Source organism: Parambassis ranga, chromosome 24 (genome assembly GCF_900634625.1).
Source record: "Parambassis ranga chromosome 24, fParRan2.1, whole genome shotgun sequence".
Lineage (NCBI taxonomy): Eukaryota > Metazoa > Chordata > Actinopteri > Ambassidae > Parambassis > Parambassis ranga.
This window is the reverse complement of record NC_041043.1, coordinates 4,049,598-4,077,475: the sequence shown is the minus strand read 5'-3', so window position 1 is coordinate 4,077,475 and position 27,878 is coordinate 4,049,598. Positions and strand designations below refer to the sequence as shown.

The following is a 27,878-nucleotide window of genomic DNA, read 5'->3' as shown; positions in this document are numbered from 1 at the left end:
GATATCAAAAGGATGTACAAAACATTATGATGGCTTAAGAACACAAAGACAAAAAAAAGTTACATTAGGAAAAACAGATTGATATGAACAGACTTATACACACCTTAAGTGCCCATTCTTACAGGTGCAGCTTGTTTTTTGGTCCAATGTTTGTGCATCACTGATCAGATAAATAACACTTGGGTAAGAGCTGTCTCTGTGATAGTCGGGAACAGGACGAGGACACTTTGAAAGTTAAACTAAGCAAAAGCACACATGCTTCTTTTCCTCATATACAGACTGCTTTATATAAAAAGTGCATGTAATGATATACATTGAGTCGTTTAAAAGTACTATATTCTCTTTGTCTTTGAAGCTGTTCGAAATTCGTAGTGGTGTCTTTTGTTGTGGTCGGCAAAAGTCTGTTTTTAAGGACAGGGCCAGCGAAGGTGAGAGCCTGCAGCAGGATGCAGGACATCTGCCCTTAGTAACAATGGCTCCTCCTCCCCTACCATTTCCCAGGGATCGGCACCCCACATTCATACCAGCCCACAAACGGATGGGGTGTACGTCGGCCAATAACTCCGAATGTAACTGGCTCCTGTCTGTAGGCACGATAAAAACCTGGAAGAGACAACATGTAAACAATATTCATGTATCTACGAGCACAATATATGCAGATTTTTTAGAAAATGAGCAAAGCAGCAATGGGGCTATTGTTGCTTACATATTAAAGAGAAAATAGTTTGGATTAATAAAAAGCATGTAAGATTCGGTCTAAAGCATTTATTCATTTATGCACATCTGTGTTTGTTGCATAGATAAAATCACTTCTGCTGGACCACACAGCCAGAAAGGCTGACTGCAGTGAAAAAGATAACAATAGAGACTACAGAGTTCCATGTGTAGTGTCTGTTCTTATTTACCTTGTGCTGAGGGCAGATTAGTTGACAGGTAGGCTGGACCTGTTCTCCCATCCCTGTAGGAGTCCACAAATTGGCAATGGTCCTCTCCCTGACCAAATGTGTCTCCTATACTGTAAAAAGGCTCTGGGGTTGGAAAACAACAAACATATGGGAACTATTATTAGACTATATGCATTTATTTACAGTGGATTATTTAAAAAGAAATCAATACTGGGGTGGGGGCAGGTGGTGCTAACACTAACTATTAAACATGTGATTTCTTTTTTACCTCTTAAACCGTCTCCCATGAAGATCTTATATCTCAGGGAATTACAGAGAACAACACCCACAAACTTCCTGTACCACGTCCGCTTGACGTATTGGCTGCCCTTACAGCTGCTGTGGGTTGGGTTATACTTGAAGGTGAAAGGGATCCAGATTGGTTCTCCACCTGAGGAGGAGAGGTGTCGTGTTATGACAGAAAAACTTTTATGTTGTAGACCAGGCATTAGATACGTTTCTGTTATAGTGGGCTGTATGAGGCTACACTATATTCTGGTCTGTAAGTTACCTGAAAGTTATTGTGTTTGCATGTCTTTCATAACCTTTTTAAAATCAGATTAATCATTTACATTCTGCACTGTTATATAGTTTTAACAGAGCTCTGCCTTTGTCAGTGCAGCTTCAGTACAGTAGACATGGTCAAATTAGGGATGTAACCAGACTTACCAGGTGGTCTTTCAATGAGGAGAGGATCGTCTGAAAGAAAGAATGGGACCATTTAACCGGGGATGAATAATGCAGCGCTGCAGCTTTAATGCATTCACCTGGTTCTGAGAATCAAAGGCCTAAATCCAGAGCCTAAAGCAGTGTACGTCTGGTAGTCTGCTTTACTGCGAGGATGGCTTTCAATGTGAATATCAGGCCTTGCAATAAAGTGATAATTTCCCCTTGTATTTGCACTTTGCACATATTTCTACCCAGTAAAGAAAGAAAATGTAAAACTGATGTCAAGGTTTCTGTTGACAGGTGTTGACAGGATACACACCTGATTCAGTAACGTAGGTGAGTGTTTCGCTGACCGGTCCCAATCCAAACACATTCTTGGCCTGCACTTTGAAGTAGTACCTGAATGAAAACAGACCACGGTTTATGGATTTAATGAGAGATTTAGTAGTTAAAGTGTCACTCTGCCAGCTTTGTTGTGACGGGTTGAAGAAGAGGAAGATGATAACGAGCAAAGCAGATGACTTGGCGCGCTTCAGGCAGGCTGATTTAAGAGTTGTTCGAGTTATACTCATATGACTCTAAAGTGAGTGAAGCACAATAAAATGGCTATTTGGCTCGTGTTGAAGGCAGAAGCAGAGAGGGGAAGAGTGGAGAAATTGATTCTTGGGAGGAAAAAGACACGTCTAGAAAGGATTAACAGATAAGAGGCAAGGATGAGGATGAATGACAGCGAAGGATGTGGAAAAATTAAAGCACAGAAACAAAGCTAGGCTGGAAGAGAATGGAAACGTGGGTGGCTGAGTGGGTGAGGGTGCTCAGAAGGCGCATTTCTCACCATAATCTTCACTATGTGTCACAAGCTTACTTGACAAAGAGCAAAACAAAATCATGCAGTGAGGTCATTCTGCCTGCAGGTGGTTCAGGAATTATACAGTCCTATCACATTAAAAACAACACCAGTGACAACCTGGAGTGTTTGCAAACTTTTCCACTGTCGTCAGCTGATGTGGATGTGTGTGTGTGAGCTTTCTTTCACTCTGCAAGGTCACTTACAGTAAGTAGTACGTTTACAGTCCGTCAGTTTCTAGTCAGACTTTCACCACATACAGCCACAAAGCCTGGATCTAATCAGAATGGCCATGTGACGACACTGACCAAAATGTCACCAGAGAGAGAGAGAGAGAGGTAAAGCAGCTGCAGTGAGATGATGTAATGAAAGAAGAAACTAAAGAAGAAATTTGAGAAAGCAGAAGAAAAACTATTGTTAGCCAGAATACAAAAACAGAGACAAGCAGCACAAACTAGCTGTTTGACATTTTCGCTACTGAGATCTTGGAGCCTCGTTCATTTATTCATTCAGAAAGAGAAGCAGTGTGGTTACTGCACATGCTGTGACTCTTTGGGTCAAATCCAGCCTTGCCATATGACACTTCTCAGGTTACATATGACAGCTGGGCCACAAGAACCGGAGATTATAAATTCTTCTTAAGAAACCCATGAGAAGATGAACTTTCAAATTCACAATGTTTTACTGTAGAAAGGATATACAAACATAGGAGGAGGTCTGCTACAATGATGTTTGGATTGGTCCAAATCAAAACATAAACAAGTGAAGGGAAGGACATTCTGACAGTTTAGAAGATAGAACAATAAAAATGGGGGGGGGGGGGGGGGGGGAAATTGGGGGGGGGGTGCTTTAAATCAATTATCAAAACAGTTGCAGATGAAGTTATGGGATCTCACCAAAACTCAAAAGTTTAATATTGTCCAGATGTTTTAAATTTACCAAAATTATATTTTTTTATAGTTTATTACTAGAAGACAGACTCTTTATTAAGCTCTTTAGCTGCTGGGTATCAACATTCAGCCATCCTACCTGCGTGATGAAAAGCAGTTTAAATTTGAGAAGATGTGTAATATAAGCTTTAGTAGAATACATATGCAGCTTATGACTCAGTCTTATGTAAAGGAAAACCTGCAGATGCAAGGAAATTTTCCACATGTGTGTACACATAGGTTTATGTAATACTATTGTAGCTGTGGAAACCAGAGGGAGCCTGAAGCATGGGAAATGCCAACACTGTCCCATAAACCATCCCCTGATCTTAGATACAAACTGGTTGCCAGGGAGGGAAACCCTCTCTGCAGACTCCTGGAAAACTTTACCCGTGCACGCAACTGTTCAGTGGCAGGTGTTTTGTTTCCTACAGTCCATGTATCACACTATAGGATAGAAAGGTTTTCAGTGTAGCTGAAATTAAATGTGAATCATTTGCTAAAATAATCTGTATTATATGAAAAAAACCTTGGTAGCAGTTGAGTCTTTGTGCAACCTGAGGTCAGTTAATTATGGAAGACAATTTAGATAAATCAATGATTAAATGACAGACGTTATGAAATCTTTGAGCAGACGACCCTTAAAGCACAGGTGCATGAAAAACAACCGTCTCCTTTGATCCTCTTGGGTCCATGTTTCCATGCTTTTATTCTGAAAAGCATAACGTGTGTCTCATTATGGAAACATGCTCTAATAACTGAAACAGACTGAGACGGCCGAATCTGTGCCTAAGTGTCTGATAATATGTGCTGAATTTATGTTCCGCTGGATTTTCCAAGGTCTCAGCAGAGTTTTACAGCATGTCACACCAGATTCAAATCTGTTTTCTAACCTGCCTCTATCCAGCCAAACTGATTTACTTCCCTTTTTTTCCGATCAGCATTGCAACAAACACTCTGCTCTGACAAGTGTCTGCGTTAGCTGGCAGGTTAGCTCAAAGAATCCTTGAGCTAATCCTTCTTCTTGTCAGATGATACTATAAACTTTCCCATCAACATCTCTCCATAGAAATATATGGTATAAAAAATATTTTTGTGTTACCTAGAATTTGGTTTGAGGTTCTCCACAGGTAGGTGTGTGCCAGTGGAGGATCTAGAGGACCACCTGTTGTTGAGGACATCATCATATGAAGCACTGTGGACCATGTAGCCTGCATGGAACAATACAAAAAACACAGGGCTTATTAGCATTAGCATTTTGTGTAGCAGAAACATTTAGAAATCAATATACTGTCTGTATCATGTCAAACATGGCATTAACACATCTCCTTACATACAAGTAAACAAGTGAACTGGTTGACTATTAAAGAAATGATAAACGTGTTGGGTGATGGTGTTCAGCCCTCCTCCACCACAGGCACCATCACTCTGAAGCCCAGACCAGGTCAACTTCTGACCTCCGTTCATCCAGCTCCTCTCCACCACCACCAGGTCTAGACCCCAGGGGAAATCTCTTTTGTTGGCTTCACCTCCCTTTCCTCCCTTTTCTCAGATGATGTTACTTCGGGGTCTAAACACCAAAACACATTCTACTTGTACTTAATCAAATAAATTTGTACGTTCTTGTGTGATGACATGTACTGTGTCACATGTCATCACACACCAACAGGAGTGTGGATAGCTCCATAAACAACTGGTGTTTCCATTGCTGTAAAAAATGTAAATCATTGTGCAAACAAGCTGCTTAGGGTCAGTGTTTCTACGTCTTCCATGGTTTCAGTTTCTTTCTGAGAGTAGGTGGTCTCCCTTACATTAACTTCTGGCATTTTCAGTATAGCTCATGCTGACTGTCCTCCAACCACCCTGCCTCTCTGTCTGCTTTCTTCTTCTCCTGCTCTATCCCACAGACTAATCCTTAGAATCCGGTAAGCAACCTCAGGTCATGGGTCTCTCGATCATTTGATTCAAAAACTATCGAGGCCAGCTCCGCCGCACATCAAACTATCAACTGTTTCAATTGGCTTTCTGAGTTCAGCTCTCTATTTTTACTGGAGCTGCACCAACACAGCTGGCTGGGAAATGCTAGCCACTTTGTTTTCCTTCTTTTGGGTTTTCATTCCTTCTCCATTTTTACACAGTTAAACTGAGGTTTGATAAAGTAGCAACGTCTTGAATTTGCCATCTAGCCCTGTTCAAAGTATCTTTCCCTGTTTTACCCCTGGAAGTTGGACCTTTGAGCCAAAAGCAACACTTACAGTAATATTCAGTGAATAAAGTGTATATTTTGCCTAAAACTTTTAAGGAAGAAGAATGTAGTTTCAGGTTAAGCGCCACATGCTAACAGCTGTTTCCATCTACTTGTTTTAAAGGCTGTGACCCATATGTCATAAGCCATGGTTGTGCAAACACGCCCTAATAACTAAAACAGCGCTCAGTGATTGGATCTGCATGTGTGAACATATGTGTGCCAGATCATGTATCATCACCGTCTGAACATATTTACAGTATAGAACTGTAATAACACAGTCACTTAATACCTTAGAGTCATGAAAAATCCTTTTTTTCCGGTTTATATTTTAGGTACCGTAAATTCTTTCCTGGAACAAAATATGACATATCTAAGAGCTCCATGGTCCCTAGAAATTAGTTTCTATAAGTGTGAAACAAAGCACAAACAAATAAGATAAAAGAAGAAAATGACTTATTGATGATTTTTTGTTGACAAATATTAAAATACATCTGTAAACGCATCCTGCCACTAGTCAAATGAAATACAAAACCATATAGTAGAGGAAGGTCAGGATAGTCAGAGAGGAAACACTGAGGAGAACAGATGGAAAGAAAGAGAAGAAGAAAACAGAAGCGACAGCATGGACCATCTATCTGTTTTACACATCAGAGGACGAACCCGTCCACATCATGACCAGGAGCTTGTGTTTTTCTGGCCAAAGAAAACAGCATTGCTCCTCTGGCTGGCCAGACTTCTACCTCTCATAGTCCGCCGTGTCTCATACTGTATAGACCCTTATCTCCAGTCGGCTCTATTTTCCACGTGTCAGCTTCTAGATCATGGAAGAATATTGGTTTTCCCTAAGAAACAGTCGGAATTCAGCAACCCTGTTCCATGTGTTTAATATAGTCTTTGTGTTCATGATTTATTCACAATAAACTGGACTGAGTTCTTTGAATGTGGTCCAGAGGAATGCTGGGATACATGTTAAAGGTATCTGCTGAACCAAAGCAGATGAAAAGCTAAAGAAATGGAATTCCATTTTAAATAATGTAGTTTTGTAGTTTTGTTGCCATCTTGTTGTAAAGTCACCTGTGCAGCTTATTATAAAGAAATTTAACAACTTTTGTAGGTGGGCGGTTTTCATGGCAGCAGTTCAGTGACATTTGAGAACATTGTTAGCGAATGTGTTTTCATGTTCCATGGTGCATTACTGATTTTAACAGGCGCACAGCGATGGTTATGTGCAGTTAACGACAACTTATTGAGAGTGGTGGTGCTGTTAAACTTGTGTTCTGCTCAGAAAGCAGAAAAGTACAACGTGTTAAACGGCTTCCATCTGGAAAGTCGAAGCTTTACTTCAAGTGAGAAATAAAACTCACTGTGGCTGCACTACTGTTTTTTAGCTTCCTCATAAAAATGGCACAAAGTAAATTAAATGCAACTAAACATGTCTGTCCCCTAAAGAAAATTAATTTTAATAATTAATTAGAATTACTTTTTTAATTAAGATTTCATTCTTACCTGACACCATATCATCCTTTAGGGGGCGGGCCCAGTCCAGGATGATGAAGGAGTGACAGCCCTCCATGGCAACCACAGTGAAGTTGTGGGGCTTGTGCTTTGGAGGCTGGTTCTGATTGGCTGTCGGACTATCCTTCTCTATCAAGCTTTCCAGGATATCAACCTGAAGGTATTCCAGAGCCTCGGTCAAAGAGCAAGGTGCACCTGGGTCCTTTCGGATGTAGTTCACATAAGGAGCTAATGGCAGGAAGAAGAGATGGAAACCAGTAGATTATAAAAGTATTTGTCTTAGAAGGGACTAAAGCATAATTCAAACTACTTTTGCATTCAATCATTTTTGTTATTAGTCACTTTGAATATGTGAGTTGGACCTACAGCTGTGAATTCTTCAGATAACCCACAATTCCTAGTTTGACTGAGATTTGGAGGGAAACCTTGGAGCCTGGCTTGACCCCCACTTCCCCAGATGACTGGCCTTCTTTGAATGCCAAGAATCTAATACACAGCAGAATCTACATATCAACCCACAGGCTTGCAAGTGTTGCAACCTTCTACTTGATGTATATACACCACCATATGGATTATGTACTACGCATTCAAATGCTGAAATGCATCATCTGCTCAGAGTGGGCAGATTTATGCATGTGTCTATTCACGGGGTGATTGTAAGGCTGTATTTCTGTCCAGGATCTGAATAGTCTTATGCATGTGGAAGTTCCAGATGTTTTGCTTTGGTCATGAGTTCATTAAATACTAAAAGCACCTCCCTCCTGAGACACATTGTCTTCTTTTTCTTGTTCTTTTTGAAAAAAGAGATCCAAAAAACCCTGGCTTGTGTGAGGCTGACGTGGATCAACTGTCACTGTGAAACATTATGAGGACGGTTCACATAATGTCATCTTTAATATCAGTCTGGTAAGGCATAAATTTACATTCTAATAGTACAAATATCCTGATACTGATTTTCTGTGGCAAACCCCATCCATCTGGAAGTCACTGTGAAGACATTCAAGCGACTGCCGAGAAGTATTTGTTAATATTTGTGTCTCACGTCTGCCTTAGGCAGGATTCATTCAACCCAAACCAAGCCTGGACAGATAAGGAGGAAAAAGGGGACATCTCTGTTAGATAGTTTACGCAAAGCGTGTCAGGAGACTGGAAGGCTGCTGAGGAGGACCTAAAATATATTAAACTAATAAATAGGAAAAAGGAAGTCTCTATGTTGAGCCAACAGACTCCTCTTTCCCTGCTGAGGTCAGCACCCTTAACTTTTATGATTTCCATTTTGAACTGGAGAGTAATGGCTTTCAGATGGCTTTGTGAGGTGTGCAGTCACACGATAGCGGCTGTTTACCAAGATAGATGGTGCATGGAGTATAAGCCATGTTATGGAGCTGATACTGACACTGTGCTGATAAAAACATGGCCATAAATCCCCCTTTTAAAAACATTTTCGGACACAAATCAACATAAGTGACAGTGACGTGTTGTAGTCAATCTGTCAATACATGAATGCAGAGTCATTTCTCAGGTATTCTATAGAAATTCATGGCCGTCTTAGAACCTCCTTTAAACTTTAAAGGCAGGATGCAAGCAATATTTTATAACCATGACATCTGGGCGAGCTGCCTCATTTATTAATTGCACGCAAGCATTGTACATGTCAAAGTCAATTTACATGTCACGGGAGTACTACACAGTCTATGAAAACAATTGTTCATTGTCTTGTCTGGTTACAAGGAGGTTGACAAAATTACACAAGACAACAGAAGTTGGCTTGAGTTTTGTAACTGAGAAGTTAGACTGAGAAGTTCCCTACTGGGGTGTTTCTAAAGATTGATCAGAGACAAAAGCTCGAAACATGAAGGGTGATTGATGAGTTTTTGACCTAAGGTTGAAGAAAAAAAAGTTAAACAGCTGTCATTACTCTTAAAAAGTCAATAACTTTTGTGGAGAATTGGGTAAAAAGACATGCATAAAGACATCCTGTCTATGATGATGGAGCCACCACTGCTGTGGAAGTCTTCTTTGAGGTCCAAGAACTTGACTTCTACAAAGAAAGGACCTGTGTGATACATGGCCACTGGATGGAAGTGTGTAAATGTAGGAAGACACTACAAGAGGTTTTGCTTAGGCCATGATCATGATCATGTTCTGTTCACCACTAGTCACCCATCTCTGTGAAAGTAGGCCTCAACACTAAATCACTCCACAGATTTCCTTAAAATATACATATTTTTATACTGTTTGGTTCTGCGTTATTTTAGACATGGTCTAGTTCCACCTGCATGGTAAGGAGGTGTAACATGCTCTGCTGAATATGTGAGTGAGGTTTTGATAAACATACTGTTTTATGTATTCAAGCAAGTTTGACTGTAAAATACTAAATGTACTTATTCATAGTGTTGTGGAAATGCTGTAAATGCATTTGTAAAGCTGAAGTAAAGATGTTAGTATTTAATATGACAAAAAGTCATTAAAACCATATTAAAAGGACCTCTGACATTATGTCATTTTAGAGGGTTAGAATAATGTAAATACTGTTTTTATATCTGTCAGGAGAATATTTTGGTCTGTTTGTGCAACCATATGAGGTGATATGGTATGAGAGGCCAAAGCAAGCGCACAGGAACAGTAAAAAAACAGCATGGGGCCATACTTTACAGGGATCAAGTCTAGAGACCCTGAACAAAGTGTCCTTAGTGAACTTTATTATTTTTGATCCAACTAAGGAGTATTGGTAGATTTTTGTCTGAGAAGGTTGTGGATTTATGAGGTATTGCTATAAAGGCCAAGAAGAAAATTTATAGCAGTTCGCCACAAAGCAAAACACAACTCCCATTAGCCCATCATTATTTAGAGGGCTGACAGACACATACACTCGCAAAGAAAGACCTAAAACATATCATAATGCCTGGTCAATCATGGCCTTTGACAGATTTTTAAGTCTAAATGATAAAAGCCTATCTATTATCTATTATCTGTCTATTATGGAGCAAGGCCAATATACCCTATCACTGTTAAAGAGCCACAAACTAATCCACCAGGGCAGCTTTTGTGTAGTCTCGCTGTCTGTCTGCTGTTTGGTATTGGTGAATACAGCATTAAGGTGGCTCCTAACGCTTTTTTGTTGCCTGTAGTACAGTAAAGATAGGGCCTGCCAAGTAAAACAAGGAGCTGAAAGGCACTACAGAGTAGCATAGAACTGAAACTCATGTGAAATTCATAAAATGTGACACAGGTGGTCACATTCTCATTGGTTTCTATTTAGTTTACAACACAGCACAGATCACATTAAATGTATATATTTGTCCATCTTTGATTACCTGTAAATCGCTTCTTCCCACTGAGGTCATACTCAGATGAAGGGCCTTTGTTGAGGGGTCTGGTGTGTACCTCCAGAGTTAGGGTCTCTGTTGTAGTGGTGGTGGTGGCGGTGGTGGTGGTTGTAGGCGGCAAGGTGGTCGTGACAAGAAACTCATCTGGTAATGACACATTTGAGTGAGTTTTTGATCAAAATAAACACTTACTTACCTAATTACTTACTTTATACTATACTGCTGTGTTTGTGGCTGTCACTAAAATCTGTGTAAATGTAATTAACTGTGTTCAGATGAACATCGCAGTCCAACATCCATTTCCAAAACCAACAAATGTGGAGGGATTCAGTGGGTGAAATTCAATTAGTTCCTTCTCTTTTCATCACTGTTTGTTCCCTGTGCTGCACCAGTGGACCCTGTCATTACGTCATGGCCCATACTCATACAGCCAGATTTGCACCATGGCAAGGAAATGCTGGGAAAACACTCAGTGTGACTTTTCCAGCCAGAAACAAAGAAAATATCACATGCATCAGGTTCCTTCAGGCATCCAAAAACCTGTTGTCAAATAACAAAATGCAAATGCTAACATCAAACAGTCTCTTCATTCAGCTAGCTCGGCTTCATCTATTGCATTACAGAGCCTTGTTAAAGCAGCATACAGTGTATTAAATCATAAGCCAGGGCATTCTATCCCACTTAGTAAGGTAGTTCACATGCAGCATGTGTCCAGTATTTTTGGAATAAAACAGATTAAAAACAGCCCATAATGGAAAATATCCATAGCCCCAACAATCAACTATGACCAAGCCAAACAAATATACAGGAAGAGAAACAAACTGAAGACCTGCAGGCAAGGCAAAGAGTAAGAGGCAGAAAATCTCACTGACACATAAACAGACAATGAACAAACACTGCCGTGTAAATGTCAATAAACAAATGCAGTGTAGTCCATCCCAGCCCCAGTGGCGGTAGGTCGGTCCCAAGCCAAACTCAGCCAATACCTTCCTTAAGAGCTAAAGCATCAGGCAGCATGGCCACTGTAACCATGTGGTCGATTTCCATTCCTGAGGAGTCCTCTGTCAAAGAAGTGGGACAAGCTGTAGCATAAGTCTCACATGATTATGGACACATTTCGACGACATGGACACCCACGCATCCAAATAGACAAACCAACACTGAACATGAAGTGAGAAGACACAATCACCTTCATAAGGTGAGGTTTATATAGGATAATGAGATGGTTTTTGTGTAATCTACTAAAAGAATAGGATATCAGGCCTTGATATCATGATGTATTTCACTCAAAAATAACATTTTCTTAACATTAAGCCAAATCTGACCTACTCAGAGTACTTTAATTATTTTAAAAACCTCTTCTATATGTGATAATAATTAAATTTCAACATGGATGTTAGTGTGTTTGGGCCATTGTTTTTACATGAACACACTACTGGCAATGTAAAACAGACAACTTGTGTGTTAAAAGCCGCAGGACTCTGACCACAGCCAGCTCCCAGATGCAGAGACTTACATGTGGTTTCTGTTGTCTTACATGGACACACACACAGACACACACACACACATCGACCAGATCACATAGTTACAGACACAGTTACGAGTTACAGGACTCTGTGGGTACAGACAGGAAGCACTCATGGCCTTGACCTAGATGGCTATGACAAACAACACAACTGAGAGATTTACTGAAGTCAGACTTATTTATGTTCACTATTCAGATGCTGAAATTGACTTAAACTCTGTGGAAAAACTATTAAGAGAACAATATTGTAAGTAGGGGACCTGCAGTCTCTTGTTTTGTTCCCTAAGCACAAAACTCTACTGACCTTCGGGATAACAGTCCAGAATTCCTTCTGGATCCAGAATCGGATATCCATCTTCATCTGTTTTGGAGAAGGTTCCAGGTGGACATGTTGGGTATGGCAGCATAGTGGTAGACTCCTCTATGGCCCAGTCACTGGTGGTGGGTTCAGGTGTGGTAGTGGGAGCCATGGTAGTGGTGGTGGTGGTTGTCCTGAGGTGAGGCAGGTCCAAACCAAGTACAGGTTTCCCTCCAACCATGAGGACCTTGTCTTTGGGGTTGACCACAGGCTGGCTATCTCGGCCATGGCCAAACAGAGCCATACCTTCCTGGTTTACCAGTGGACTCCCCATATGGTCTAGTGGTCAATGTAAATGTGTACAGAGAGTTAGAAGAGGAATATTATTGAGTTTGTCTTTGTGCCACATTTGTGAAAAATATTTATGTGTTTTGTGTTATGTGTTAATAATAATATAATATATACATATATTATACAATTATAAGTATGCTTTTCTAAGGCTATGTGTTGATAAAACTGCATGCAAACTGCTTAAAACCATAGTCTACATTTTTGTTAAATACATTTGTTCATATTAATAATGTGTGAGTGTTATATGGCTATTGAAGCATATCACCAAAGATGGTTCGTCCATCCTCTCCAAGCACCACTCTCTTGGGTTTGCCTTGGGAGTCTTGGAGAACATGTCCATCCTGGTTCATGAGAACCCCCTGTTCCAAGTCTACCATCTGGAGAGATAAAAACATGCTAGGCTATTCCTTAAAAGTGAAAATGTTAGCTAACTCTGCAGTGTCATGTTGTCATTTAATTAAGGAGTATTTATCTAGCTATGTAAAGGTGCATTGTTGTGTATTGCACATGGTCTAGTGCAAAGAACAGGTGGAAATATTGTTAGATCATTTAATAAACATACCCAGGTGCTTCCATCGGGTCCAGTGATAAGCCTTTGACCAGCAGCCTTGCTGATTCCTTCAGTGGTAGAGGACTCTTTGTCATTTGTTGCTGTCAGATTTGGTCGTCCATTTTTGCCTATACAGTACAAAAGTAATAATTTGGTCACAGAATTATACACTAATTACATATTATTTAGGTACATTTTTGTTTAAACAGTCCTTCTTTTTCACATAAAACAACTGTTGTCAAACACCCTCAGTCACATGCACATACCAATTGACTTTACCATTTCCATTGGCAGGTTTGAGTCCTCCTCCATTGTTTGGTTTCCCTCTGGTGATAGGATATCGAGTTCTACCACCTTGGTTCCTAAAGCTGTCTCTAGATGAAGCCAAAGATGAGGATGATGATGTAGACTGTGAGTTGCCTCCAATCAAACCCCCTGTCCTTGTCAGAGTAGTGCCACTGCCAATGTCACGATCTGACGTCAGTACTGGCTGGGGCAAATTTGAGGAAGAAGAGGAATCAGATGACGGTAAAGTGGAGTCAGGGGTTGAGGAACCAAGCCTAGAGTTTTGTGCTGGCTGCGGTCTGATAAGAAGCCTTGACCCACTGAACTGCCTGTTAGCCAAAGCAGGTGAACGCACCCTCCCATTCATTCCTACACCAGGGCGTCGAAGAGTTGGAGTGATTCCAGAAGAAGTGCCAGGCCTGATCCTGGATGCAGTGCCTGTTGCACCCACACTTTCATTGTCCTCTCCAATCCTGTAGGAGTCCGATGATGTTAAAGAGGGATTCTTTTGGGCTGCTGTGGTATCTGCACCTTTATCATTTTTTTCACTGATTACTCCACTTCTCTCATCAAGATAATCCTTATTCTGATCATTACTATTTTCATTTGAGACACTTCTATGGATGGGATCATTGGAGTCTCTTTCTGCATGTGAGGAATGACGGGAGTCTGAATTTGACGTAGATGATGAAGATGAGGTAGTTGAGTTTCTTATGCCACTGGCTGCTGTATGTTGATTGGTCAAAGATGGCTTAACTGAATTTGCTTCTTCCTCATGCTTTAGGGAGTCTTGAGTAAAAGGAGTCCTTGGATCTTCACCTGTCTCTTGTAGTGATACTCCTGCAGCACCTGTGGCCCCAGAGACTCTAGTGGGCGTCCCCCTCAAAATTGGTCTGCCTGCGCCTACAGAAGACGACACCCTGGTCCAAGGAATCCTGCCATTCTGCCTGGGAGATGACACCCTTGTACCTGAACCAAATCTACCTGGGTAACGACTGGCTAACCAGGGGAATCTTTCAGCAAATGATGAGCTAATTCTGGTATGGGGAACTACAGGTTTTTCGCCAGTGCTTTCATCCCCTCCCTCCTCCTCCCCTTTATCCTCATATTTGGTTTGGGTTCTAGAGCTGGAAGTTGGCCCTTCAACTTTGGTTGCTTCTGAGTCTGTGTCATCGCTTCCATCCCTGTATGATGTGTCTTGCTTTGGTGATGTGTGTGAATTGTATGTACCATGTGAAGTGGCAGAACTGTGAGATCCTCTCTGGGAAGTGGAAGGTTGGGTACCTTGCAAAACTGTAGAGCTATGAGACCTAGACTCTGATGTGGACTGTGACTTATCCAAGTATGAATCTGATGTTTGTCCAGTGTTGCTTCCAGAATGTGAGGTTTCATGGTTTTGAGTTTTTTCTGGTAAAGTGTACGGTAATGTTCCTGAACTGTGTGTGTTTGGTGCTATGTGGTTCTGAGTCCGGCTTGGGGTAATTGACTGTGATGTAATGGCAGGTTTGTAACCATTAGGCAATCGGGTTGAATTCCCTTTAAAGAAAAATCCAGAGTGTCTTCGGCCAAAACCATATCTAGAACCTAACCCTGAACTGCTCCCACGTCCTGCTAAGGAAGAACCTCTACCTGCAACTGTAGTGTCTGTCTGCTGTGAATTGGTTTCTTTTATAACTGCAGAGGAGGGTTTAGCATTAGTTATGCTAGGCTTATCATGTATGTTTTTGGTCTCTGGATATGTGGAAGCTACATAGTCCTTTCTACTAGCTGCTGACTCTTGCATATGCGACGAAGAGGATAAAGAGGTTGTAGAAGGAGAGGATGAAGATGAGGAATTGACAGAGGAGGAGGAGGAGGAAGAAGAAGAAGGTAATGAAGATGAGGAGGAATCAACAGAAGTGGTAGAAGAAGAAGAGGATGAAGAACCATTGGATGAGGAGGAGGAAGTAGCCTTGGACCCTGTTTTTTGATGGACTCGGATCTTAATCGGCCTTCTCTTTGGTGGATTTGGACGAACCGGCACAGGTTTAGTTGGAGAAGGCATCAAAACTTTGAGGCTGGGGGTTTCAGTGGTCAGAGGCTCTTCAACTTCATCCTCAGATTCAGGGGAAACCTCGTTATGTGGTGCTTTTGTCTCTGACACTACTACTACTTCTGTAGTGGTCTCTTCTGCTGGAGGTGGCGTTGTCTGGATTTTGTCTTCCTCCTCCTCCTCCTCCTCCTCATCCTCTCTAGTTCTTCCTCTTGCTGAGTCCCTGTTCACTGTATTCCTCACTGAGCCCCTGACAGAGGTAAAGATGCTGTGATAGGAGCGTGTCTGGGAAAGTGGACGTAAACGCCTGTTGATGGGTGCAGCAGGGCGTGGCCGGGCAGTTGTGGTTGATTTTTCTGGCACCTCTGTTGACTGGAGGTTGGATTCATTATGATCAGTATCCTGTTTGGAAGGAGTGTGACTGGTACCACGGCTGTCCTTGGTTTTTGAGACTGATGAGGCAGCACTGCGGGCTGGTGAGAGAGAAAATTGATAATGGATTTCAGATGTGTTTTCAAACTGAAAACAGGTTTTTACATGAATATGTAAATCTAATTTGCTTACATCCTGGCATGGCAACACTGAAGGCTTTGCTCTGTGGTCCCATTCCCTTCCTGTTGGTGGCTCTTATCTTGAAAATGTAACGGTCTCCAGGAGTGAGGCCATCTATGGTAGCCGAGGCGGTACTACCACGATATGTCAAGCTTTTCATACCAAATGGTTTCATTGCAGGGGCATACGACAAGATGTAATCTGTGTGGTAGTAGAATAAAAGCAACATGATGCTGGAGTCGAGAGGTAGTGAGACAATTCAATCAAATATGTCAAACAGTAGATTTTGAACAGTGGCTGAACAATCCCCTTTGCCAGTGGTTGCATAACACCTAGTATACAAGAAATGAATAATGTAAAATATACTTCCTGGCCTGACCTCTTATCCTCCCATTGGGTTCCTCAGGTGGATCCCATGTTGCTATGACTGCAGTTCCCTTTCCTCTTAGTGGCTTGACCTCAAAGTTCTCAGGTGGCCCAGATGGTGCTAGCAGAAGAGAGTACAATTGAATGCGAAAGCAGGGTGTAAATGGAGCAACTACAAAGAAACCACAGGCAGCATGAAGTAAGAAGGGTGAGGAAATTGCTGCTTAAGGCATGTAAGGACATTTGTTCTAGGGGACTTCAAGTACTGCTGCCATCAGGAGCCGCCCCTTGAGATCATGTATGAAGCTGCAGATGGAGATCAAAACTGTGAGCCAGGCAGTAAATGCTGACATTCCAATGAACCGCAGCTCAGGAGCTGCTATGACATGGTATAAATGCTGCAATATTGACAGAGCTGCAGCCAAACTTGGAATCATATATCAGATGGGAGCAATAGGCGATGAATGTGATGAGGTGTGGAATGAGGACACAAGCAGAAAACAGCTAAAGGACAGGATTATACAAGAGTGAATTCATCCGTGAGAGTAATGAAATGAGAATGCAGGGCTGTGGCTCTATAACTTCTTCATTCCAATCACTGCATCATAGACTGTAAAATCATATTCAGTTAGAGAGTCTCAGCGGCAGCACATACCTGACTCAGGAGTCCTCTGAAAGACGGAGACACTCCATTTGCCGTGATTTTCTCCCTGAGTGATTCTGACAGCGAACTCATACATGCCGTCAGCAGACAGGGTGTCTATCATCATTCTTCTCTGGGTGCTGTCTTTGTACTCCCAGCGTGCTGACTCTCCCTTCTCTCTGTACCTAACTGTGTATGATCTGAGTTAAAAGTAAAAAAATGTGTTATTCCAATTGTGTTCTACTTGTCTGTAATTTTTTTTTCTTTCAGAAACATGCACTGACAGATGGCTCACCTAGCTTCTCCAGGCTCGACTTTCCCCATCTCAACAGCTGGGTCAACCCAGGAAATGAGGACTGACTGAGGAGACATGACCCTGACACTGATGTCCTGGGCTTCGTATCCAGGTGGCTCTACAGAACGCAAACAAAAATCAAAGACAAAAGAGTAGGTACAAACTGATCAGATCATCTGTTGGGGAGTATAATGATTCCTGTGAAACTAGCAGGTACCTGGTGTAGTTGTTTTGGTTGCAATGGCTCTGTTGGAGATTGCGCTCTGGCTCTGGGCCGTCTGTGCCTGCAGTGACACCACATGAACGGACTCAGATGCTATGAATAGAAAGGGATACCAGGCACGGCCAAGGTTTACACTATGGACAGTAAAGATAGTACAACCACTCAATGCCATGTATCTAATGTGTTTACACATTTAGATCTCCTCAGCATATATTTAACTAACACCTGAGGCTTGTAATTGAAAGCATAAGATGTGTGTCCTCTTACTTAGTTTGGGCGTGTGCCGTTTTCTCTGGTCAGACTGAGGCTTGGTGTGGTGTTGGCGTCTTCTTTCCAGTATAGGGGTTCCTGCCAAAGCTCTCTCAGGCTGCCTGGGGCCCGATGAGGACTGAGGTGCCCTCCTGTGTGTCCTGGTGTTAGACACTACCGATTGGTGAGGAGGTCTGTCCACCCTGGTTCCCTGCACTACAGAGGAGTGGTTTTTGGCTGCATGTTGTAAAGATCTGATTGGACCTGTTGGTAGATAATAAACAATCAATCAAAAATCAGAGTGCACTGTGAGTCCATCTCACAGTTATCACCCTATAGTTTGCTCATTGTCTGTGTTGTGTGCTTGGTCTGGCTTTGGGGCCTGCCATGGAAAATGTTTCAACTCTTCTGTTCCACTCAAGACACATCCGCTCATTGACAAACACATAATTACATGTCACGTTCATCCAACAGTGACTGTAAGCATGGCCAGTTATCAGAGAAGGGAAACACTGTGGAACTGCACCATGTCCCCTGTCATCTGCTCCAACTTCTGGTGTTCTGCTTCCCACTTTAATCCAAAGCAAGTACTCACTCCATCTTGGACAACTTCTCAGACATTGACTCAGACAGTCAGACAAGCCCCCTCATCTGGCTGCAATGCTTAGCATTAGCTTTGCCAACAAAACAACAAAAAAAAAAGATCCTCTATCCCTCCCACTCTTGTTTTCTTTCTTTCTCTCCTCCCTCTATTCCTCCTTTATTCATTGCTCATAATCACTGTCAGATGAAAAGGATCTATCCCATTTCCCATCAGGACAGCTGCATGCACAGCTGGGTGATGTTCTGATAAGTCAGCTAATATAATAAGGTGAGGTTATGAGGTTTAAACAAAACTGTAACCAGTGAACAGGTAGAGCCAACTGAAATAGATTTGTATGAGGAGCCACTATGTCCAAAAAATTCTAAGAAATGGAGAGGTTAGATGCTGATGCTGTCTAGATCTTCCACAAGGAGCAGAGGGGGCATATATCATCTTGGAAAACTCTGTTTGTGTCTTTTATTTTACAGTGCATTTACCATTTATTTGGTGATGCATGATCTCCCTCTCTGAATCCCTGTCTCTTAATATTGCTTTTCCTTGCAGTTTGTTCCACGGCTGTAGAATTGTGCATTAAAAAATATTTATCCACAAGTCACATTTTTTTGCTGACAAAGCATCATCCCTTTGTATTGATTGTAATAGCATAGTTTAAAGAACAAACTTATGTACCATATTTATGCTGTTTGTACAGGCTTAGACACTTACAACTGTGTAGTAAGTAAGTAAGTAGTAGCCAATAAATTTAGTCTTTGTCAATCCAGTTTCATCCTGACCCTGATCTGTTCTAGACACAAGTTAGAAATAACTCCATTTGGTTTTAATCAGCCAGTTGCTTCTCTCCCTTCTTCTCCCTGTGTTTCTCTGGCTGGAAATATGTCACAGTGCATAGTTTGGCCCAGGTCGCCATGCCACGAACCACTGAACCATTGACTCCAGAGTGCTGTTGATGCCAAGGTCTCCTGTTTTTTCCTGGAAGTTTGAGTGACTGAGGTGCAATGAGGCTGTCCTACAGACAGACAGACACTGTTACAGTGTACAGACACACACATCAGTGTGTTTAGATGCTGAGGAATGTCACTGCTCTAGTCCCTCAAAAACCAGCTGAAGTAAGCAAGGCTTTTAACCACTTTCTTTGACTTTTCATCGCCTTCAGGAACAAATCTAAACTTTGGAAGGTTTGGATATCATGGGGCATTGCTCACGTTACCCACAGTTTAAATTGTATAAACAATTCCCAGTGAATTCTGCCACAGAAAGAGATGATCAATTTAGCCTCAACTCCAAATAAACACTGGTCATTTTGCCTTCATTCATTGGTTTCATCTATACCTTTATGATACAGCAAGTTTAGAAACCTAAATGATAAGTAAGCAAATCAGCATCACATGACGGTGATCCAATAAAAAGTGAGGCTTCACCTCGCTACTGTACAGCATTGCCTCCTGCATCTTTGCTCCTTCCTCTTAAAAAGCTGCGGTTGTTTGGTTCCTTTCACAAGTGTAACTCAACAAATATGATTAACTGTGTCTCCAGAGCAGCCTCAGCCTCAAACAAATAAAACTGAAACTCCGGAGTAAATGGTGGTTCAGCGGTTAACTAGTTGCCTCACAGCGAGAAGGGTTCAATTGTTGGTCCGGAACCTTTCAGTGGGGAATTTGAATGGGTTTTCTCCAAGTTCCCTGCCACGGGCAGAAAGACATGCCAAGCCAAGTGGTTTGGAGAGAATAAATTATTCAAAAGAACAGTGTGTGTCTGTTTGTGTTAACCCTGTGATCTGGACTGGTGAGTGTTTACATGACATCTGCAATAATTCTCTGTGATGCTGCATAGAAATTGTCTGGGCCTTTTAATTCAATTATTTACTTTGTGAATAAGAAAAATAAAAAAAATCAACCACCCACTGACAAACACATCTTTAAATAGTTGTGTCCAAAGAGACTCTAATAGCATTCTTTTGGCCATTTGAATGAACAATTAATAAAGTATGTACTCATTAAGAAGGCAGTCTACCAAAGGCACTTTAATCACACACTCTATGGATAATCTGGCATTCGGGTCACAAGCAACCCATTTCACTGTGACTAATATCCCGTCATTATACAGTCTATTGCAATCACTGACAGGCAAGTATTTGATAATTAATGTGGTGTACACTTTTAAAAGGAAACACTCTAAAATAGATGTTAAATTTGGATCATCCTCAAGGAAAACATACCTGGTTGAATAGACGAGGAACCTATGAGTCAGACACAAGTGAATGTTTTCCCCCTACTGATCCCATAGAGATTGAATATGTGAGGGAATGAAAGAAAGAGAGACTGTCGCCCCAGGACATAGCACTGTAAATCATCATCACGTTGAATGTGACCGTTCTATTTATATTCATGTTGACAGCAGATTATCTCAGCCAACTGCATTTAAAGGATTTGGCCAGATAACTTTACACATGTGGCAGTCATCGAAGACTCACCACTCCCATGTGAAGTTTGGTAATGATCTTCAGATCAGGTTTACCTGCTGATGAGTTGCTGACAGGTGAACCGCCCAACACAGCAAAGCCATCCAGGTTAACCCATTCAGGGTCTAAAAAAAAAAAAGGATATCTGTATAAATTATGTTTATTCTGGAACTAAATTCTTGATTTATTTAAAAATGATTTTTCATATAGTTTCTTGATTTTCACATATGTGTGATAAGCTCTGTCAGAGAAAAAGAAATCTCTCCATCTAGTCTTTTCATTTCACTCCTTGTTGCTCTAACAGCGGCTGGCCAGACACATTAATGTTGTGGGGGCAAACAGTGTGGTGTTATTTATGACGACTGATGCAGCTCTCATGCTGCTCAGGGAACAACACACGATCTGCAAGGAATTTCTGGAAAGGCAACTCTGAGACGCAGCTCAACTGCCAAGGATTTATGGCAAACTGTGCCGGAGCTGGAGAAACCACAAGGGCCGCCACGGCGTGCACTGGACAGTGCACACAAACACACAAACATGCATTTTTGTTTTTGAACACACAATACAAGACAATGAATGACTTCATCACTTGGCACCACCCTTATTCTCCGCCACAACCACAACCAGACGTGCATACGTTACACACACACACACATACACACACAAGTGACCACAACACAGAAGGCTGGGTTATAGGAGCAGGGCTGGGTTGGAAAAGGGTTGGCTGCAGACTTTGAGTCGCTGATGAAGTATGACTTTGAGGTGCCAAGGACAGAGGAAAATGGAATAATGACAAAAGCAGGCTAGAGTGTGTCAACACTGCAAACTGCATGTGTATAGAGAAATAAGGACCTGTCTTATATTTTACAAGGCGGAATTAGAAATTACCAGAGAAGCTGTGAAGAACCAAAAATAATGTTCTTCTCTAAAGCCTAAAATAAGCACAGAGATGGGATGATGACTGCTGGTCACGCACACCACCAGCTCTGCTGCTCTTTCTTTCTGGCTGTCTTTCTTTCCGGCAAACATCGATGACAACATTTCCAATTATAAACTAATCCGCTGATAAACATTAATCACACACTCATGCGTGTGTGCACCTCACCTCCCTGCGTGTCTACTTTGTACACAGCTTTGCTCGTCCACTACTTAATCCTGGCACTTGTCTTGAGAAAGTGCAGAACTCTGAGATTTGAAAGCTCAAGCCACAGTTCCAGCCAAACTTTTTTTTTTTTGCCCTGTGACCATTTGTTTTTCTCTGGATTACTTTTGCTCTAGCAACACTACCATCACTTACATCATACTCATTGGTTAGTCACAATAATTTTAACAGTTCTCACATTCTCATCCTGCTGTCACTCTTTTGTCCTCAAGCGCTGGTGTGTCTGTCTTACCTACAACCTCCATCAGTTGAGAGCGACTGTCCTTGCTCACTTTAGTGAAGCGGTGTGACCTTGTGGGTTTGTTAATGATGAAGCGGTCCACAGGACTTCCATCCAGATGGATAGAAGGCTCCCAGCTCTCCCTCAGGCCCTTCTCCACAGATGTTTGCTTTCCATTTTGTGGCCGTAGGGGTTTCTCTGCTGCAAAACAAATGACGTCAGGATAAATTTGGGCTGTATAAAGTTTATTTAAACATTTTGCCGTTATTCAATGTTAAGATATGATACTGTGACTGTAGGCGTTCCATAAACTGTTAACCACTATTTCTGTGCCACCAGGACAATTTCCTCTGCATTTCTTTTTATTGGCACCAAACAAACCCCTGTTTCTGATGAAGCATACACTCAGTTACACAAGTCTGAAAAACTAATTTGATGGTTAAATAAATGGATCAAAGGCAGTGGTAAGAACTGGATAGCAAACGCAGTTTTGCTCTTATGTAAAACTATCAATTAAGCTTGTGTGTAAGGAAAACAGCTGCTCAAAGGCTTCAGAGAGGAAGGAAAACATGGAAAATAATAAAAAAAAGGCAATTTTGGTTTTTAATTGTACAATACTTAACTTCAACATCCATGCATATGAAAGCAAATAATAAGAAGATCATTTTTATGAAGCAAATGTAGGAAATGGGTTAATAATGCCATGTGTACAGTACATGCATTGCTTTATTTAAAGATAATCAACAGGAGGCTAATAGACAGTAACTATCACTCTGAGATTCTTGATATTAATTTTATACGACCCAATGACAATGTGTTTAACAATTAAACCTGCAGAAATCGACGTGCTCCATGTTGTAATGTTTATATTACAGTGCGTTTTGCACACTGTTTCCATCCAGTGTTGTTTTTGGCATCCAGTGAAAAATGAGTGCATGAACAGTGTTGCAGCTCTGGTTTGGCCTCCTCCAAATCTTTAGCTCTAAATGTTCCACTATGTTCACCAGTTCTTTGTCAGCTCTATCTGTCTGCTGTTTGATCCTGTGCAGGTGGTATGCATTGGGTTTTTAGATTGAAATCAGCTGCCTGCTGCTGGAAACTATACGCTGATGTTAGAGTGAATGAAGTTATATAAAAGTTGCCAGAACACTACAAGAAGGTGAGGGGAATAGCATGATCATGTAAATCACTGTTGAGGAAAATAGGCAGCTTTAAATCTCATCATTAACTAATTGAAGAGGGTGAGAAGTGTGTGGTTTATTAGCCTTTTTTGCACTTCTAATGTCGGTGTTGTCAGCAGCTGTCTGTGCTTCTCTGCAGGTTTACAGGAGCAGTTTTTACTTTAGCATCGTCACACCATCTCTCCCTCATTCTTGTTGCCTGCAGGTGTTCTCAGACAGCTGGATCCACACTCTCGCTTTTCACATTTAGCAATAATTGTTATTCAGGCCTCCTAAGCTGCAGTGTACAGATGGTCACATGGCATCAGAGGCCATTGATGTCATCTCAGTCTAACATGGACTTTTAGTATGTGCTGAAAGAAAAGTCTCATCATCGTTTCTGCAAACTGCAGACTCTCACCCCATCCTTCCTGAGATACTGACTGCTATCACACTGTGCATGAGTGTCAGAGTGTTTACCCAGTTAAGAAACAAAACACAGTTGCTTCATTATTTCCTCGTTATTGCAAGCTCACAGTGGAGTTCGTTTTATCAGCTGTCCGTGGCAGTCTCCACTGACACAAGCCTGGAAACACTTCAATCGCTTGCACGCTGTTTCCAATAAAGTCATAGATTACGTAGGAACGGATCTGCTCCTCTGTTCAGACATCACTCTGTGATTTGTCCTCCTTGGAAATTTATGATCCAAGGGCAAACCAGATATTTCTGATTAAAACAAGCACAGAAGATTCATGCATTGCCATCCAAGAATAAACAGTTTGGGAAGCAGTTAAAGCAGCTGAGTGGTCTGTAACATTATAATCTTACAAAGGTAGGCTTGGTTTCAGGGTGTTGCCACGGGAGACCAGAGGAATAATATAACAATTTTGTGTGTGTGTGTGTGTGAAATGGAAAGACAGACAGATAGATTATGACTGAGTGAGACAGTGGAAAGTATTAAGTATGTGAAGAATGAGGGCGGGGCCTAAGTGTCCTTACATGTGTGTCACTGAATGTTTCATTGTTTTTTAGAGTGTCAGACAGACGCAGGACGTGCAGCTTTCTGACACACACAGACACACACACACGTGCTTGTGCATGTGTGGTTTGGTTCACAGAGCATGCAGGTTATCCCTGAGGTCAAAGGTCTCCTGTAAAACTGTTTTAGAAATACTTGTGCTCAGGCACCTGCAATGTGCTCCACTTTTACAAGAGCACATTTTCACCTTGCCACAAAGTCACAGACACTGACCCCACATTAACCTCTAATGCTTCTCTTTAACCCCAAATCACTGTCCTCTTATATAAACGGCCACCAATAACCAGGATTAACAGTAAACATGTGTGTAGATAAGATATGCATTATGAACTGGCTGCAGTGTGGTTATTTGGTGGTTATTAAACTCAGATACATCTACTACTCTTACTGTCATGGCAACAACAGCATGTTCTATGAATGTATATGATCCTCCAGCTGTCCTTATCCTACACATCTAACTAAACAAATATGAACATTTAATATCAATCATATTTTCTCTCTTACCAAAGGTCAGTCATGCGCATAGTTTTGGTTTTCTTTACCCAGTCTCTCTGTCTCTGAGGTTTCTGAGGCCACTTAAACAAAATTACATTTTATAAATGTAAAATTTGCATTTAAAATTGCCCCTGTCACTGTTGACAATCAGCAGAGCATGTTGTCAACTGTTTTCATGGAAACTATTGTCTCTTGACCACGGGTTCTGTGAATTATTCTCTGAAGAGAGCATCACAAACAAACCTTCGTTGTATTAGGGTGGTAGTTGTGGATATGGTGAGAAGATATTCTGTCTTTTAATGCCTGTGACCACAAGAGATGCAGTCAGGCTTTACAGAAAAAAGATGGGAAACATTCTGAGGCGGTGAAATGACTGGTGTTTTACGTTGCTGTGGGAACAAGCTGAGATGTAAGAGCAAGCTGTCTGTTTGTATTTGGTGTATCTTCATAAATTGTTGTTTTGCTGCAACAACACTGCTGTTTTCTTCAGGACCCACTACAAATTCAAATTAATTCAAAATCTCCTGGTCTGCCTGGGTCCTGTCACCATTCTCTGTCTCTGCGAACGCAGACTGATCTCATTGGGAGGTTGGTGTTAATATTGCCAGAGGCTACAGAATTCCTTGTAGCACCTTTGTCAGTTTAAACAGCTCTCACCTCTGACATTCAGTAATCAACTCTGCAATAAAGCTGACACAGCAGACTGAACCCACAGCTCAGGACGGTCCCTGCCTTCTGACTGCAGTCACTCAAATCCACACATCGAGCAAACTGTCAGAGTCAATGTGAACTTCATGTTGACAAATCAAACTGTGACTGAGAACATGTTTGGCGTAGAGCAATAACCTGAGGCGAGCAGTTGTTTGGCTTGGAAGGTCTATGTGAATACATATGTCACATGTATGACACATGGCATCTACAAACAGAAGCCAGCCAGTAGATTTATGGCCTGAAAACCTACTTTGCATTTCAACGTAGGTGGTCAGAAGTCAGTTTCCTTTACTCCAAATAATTCTAAAATCAGAGACTGACAGATTACAGTGTTAGTTTATGCTCTATATTCCTGGAGTGCACTTTAATATTCTGACATCTACTGTGCTGTGACAGGTGTGTTCAAAGCCCAGGTGGTACTTGTTTAAACAGCTGGAGTGGCGCCCAGAGATGACATCATGTCATGAGACGTGTCAATGTTGGCAGGTTTGACTGGCAGGGGGATGTCAAAGTATGTCAGGTGATTATACATACCTAATATTGTGGAAAACATTAGACATATGCTGCCCCTGCAAATGCAAAAAATGAAAGGAAGAAATTCCTTTTTCTAAAGCTATCAGCCATTTGTTTTTCCTGCACAAAGCTAAGTGGAGCAGAGAAATTAAATTCCACTGGCCTGCAAGGACATGAATGCCTCTTTCCCCTCACTGTCTGTCCCACTTACTCTCCACACACACACACACACACACAAGAAGCTATTTACTATCCAAACACACCATTTTCTCTATTTTCTTGCCTCTGTGTCCAGATTTCCCCATGAGCCCAGTTTTATCCACTGTTAGGAGGAATGTTAGTGTGACAGACTGATGACATGTGAGTGGAGAAAGTTAATGAGTAACACTCTCCTCTCCCTTAATGACTACTACTGTCAAAATGCCCAAGGGGGGAGGCAATTGGCGCTCAGCGGCTCGCAGCGGTGACCTGTGATTGTGCTAAGTGGCTCCCAGGTGTAAAGTATGGATAAGTGTGAGGCAGAAAAAAAATGCTCAGAATGTTGCCCCAAAATGATGGAAAAAAATGAGTCAAGGGACAGAGCACAACAAATAGCAGCTGCCTAAATTGAGTGAAAGCAATGACCTCATGCACTAAGTGCTCACAGCCATATAGAAACATACAGATCCACAAAAAAGAAAGTTTGGCTCTGCTGCTCGAACCCATCCACACAGATCAGCTCCAACTTCTCCAAAGGCCCTCAGGCTTTATGGCACTTTAGATATTTTGGATAGTTTTACTGTCAGGAGAATGTGGGATTCCTTCTCTGAAAATTGATTTCACAAACAGCACTTATGAAACTTTAAAAACATGTGTGCTGCAATGGTTTGCAGTCTCTGCACTTGACATAAGAATGTCCTGCACATTTGATAAATCACTACTGATGGTGCTGTCAGTTTTTGGCATCACCAAGTTCCACCATTAGTTTTTTTTTTACTTTAACTATCAGGCATGTTCCACCCATCTCTTACTAATATCAGATGAATGATGTGAAGGGGGACAGACAGAAGACTACAGAGCCAGGCCATCTATCACTCCCTGCTGCCAGATTAGTCACCAATTTGGCATGAAACCACCAAGACGAAACTTTTTTTAATATTTATTTCATAATGTATCCTGAAATCTGTCACATACAGGATGTGCCCTCTGCATGAGGTAAGGACTTGGTCCACTCAGTCCTGCATCATATTTTCCCTCATAAAGTACAAATAAGTCCATATTTTCTGTAATGTCTCATACACACGCTATCACCTCTGCAAACTCTACATGTTCGCAATCAATCTGTCTGATTTCCCTGCAGTAAATAAAGACACTGACATATGTAAGGCTGCAGAGATGGAGATATGCACACTTCCAAAATACATTCATTCTTTCATTTGCATGCAGCACAGAGTTCAGCAATAAACACAGGCTAAGACAATCAGACTTGACAAGTTGAAGAGGAGAGTCCATAACTTGTAAATAAATAAATAAATAAGTAAACAAACAAACTGGCCATCACATTGGTGCAAACTTTGCACCAGTTTAGAAAAAAGTAAATATAATTGCTTTTTTACCTGCCCATCCTGGTGCGCAAAACGTAACGAATAGCGCCAAAAGCGTCCTGCTTGCGGCTAAAGCCATAGTG

The 27,878-nt window shown here is 41.5% G+C and overlaps 1 protein-coding gene across 4 annotated transcripts; it reads right to left on the bottom strand.

The window, feature by feature from the left end:
* On the bottom strand, positions 1-27,878 carry fndc1 (fibronectin type III domain containing 1). 4 transcript variants are annotated; one of them, XM_028397825.1, is made up of 22 exons: positions 27,808-27,878; positions 22,307-22,495; positions 20,969-21,037; positions 17,869-18,114; positions 17,596-17,694; positions 17,379-17,496; positions 17,096-17,283; positions 16,454-16,561; positions 16,087-16,275; positions 13,485-15,995; positions 13,218-13,333; positions 12,921-13,032; positions 12,311-12,643; positions 11,468-11,542; positions 10,470-10,625; positions 7,144-7,380; positions 4,492-4,600; positions 1,933-2,012; positions 1,614-1,643; positions 1,174-1,335; positions 906-1,028; positions 1-603 (listed from the first exon to the last, which is right to left on the bottom strand). In XM_028397825.1, the coding sequence occupies exons 1-22, from the start codon at positions 27,872-27,874 to the stop codon at positions 488-490; spliced, it is 5,433 nt and encodes a 1,810-aa protein (XP_028253626.1). In that variant the 5' UTR covers positions 27,875-27,878; the 3' UTR covers positions 1-487. The 4 variants fall into 4 exon arrangements, with proteins under 4 accessions (XP_028253626.1, XP_028253628.1, XP_028253627.1 ...); XM_028397827.1 differs by lacking the exon at positions 11,468-11,542; XM_028397826.1 differs by lacking the exon at positions 20,969-21,037.

Bases quoted from the DNA above. Each gene is read 5' to 3' on its own strand.
- fndc1 (XM_028397825.1), bottom strand. From the start codon at position 27,874: ATGGCTTTAGCCGCAAGCAGGACGCTTTTGGCGCTATTCGTTACGTTT. The intron at 16,562-17,095 runs GTATGTGCTGCC...CTCTTCTGCTAG, and splicing joins TCAGAGGACTCCTGAGTCAG to CACCATCTGGGCCACCTGAG. The intron at 7,381-10,469 runs GTAATCAAAGAT...TCCTGCCATTAG, and splicing joins TGGGAAGAAGCGATTTACAG to CTCCTTATGTGAACTACATC.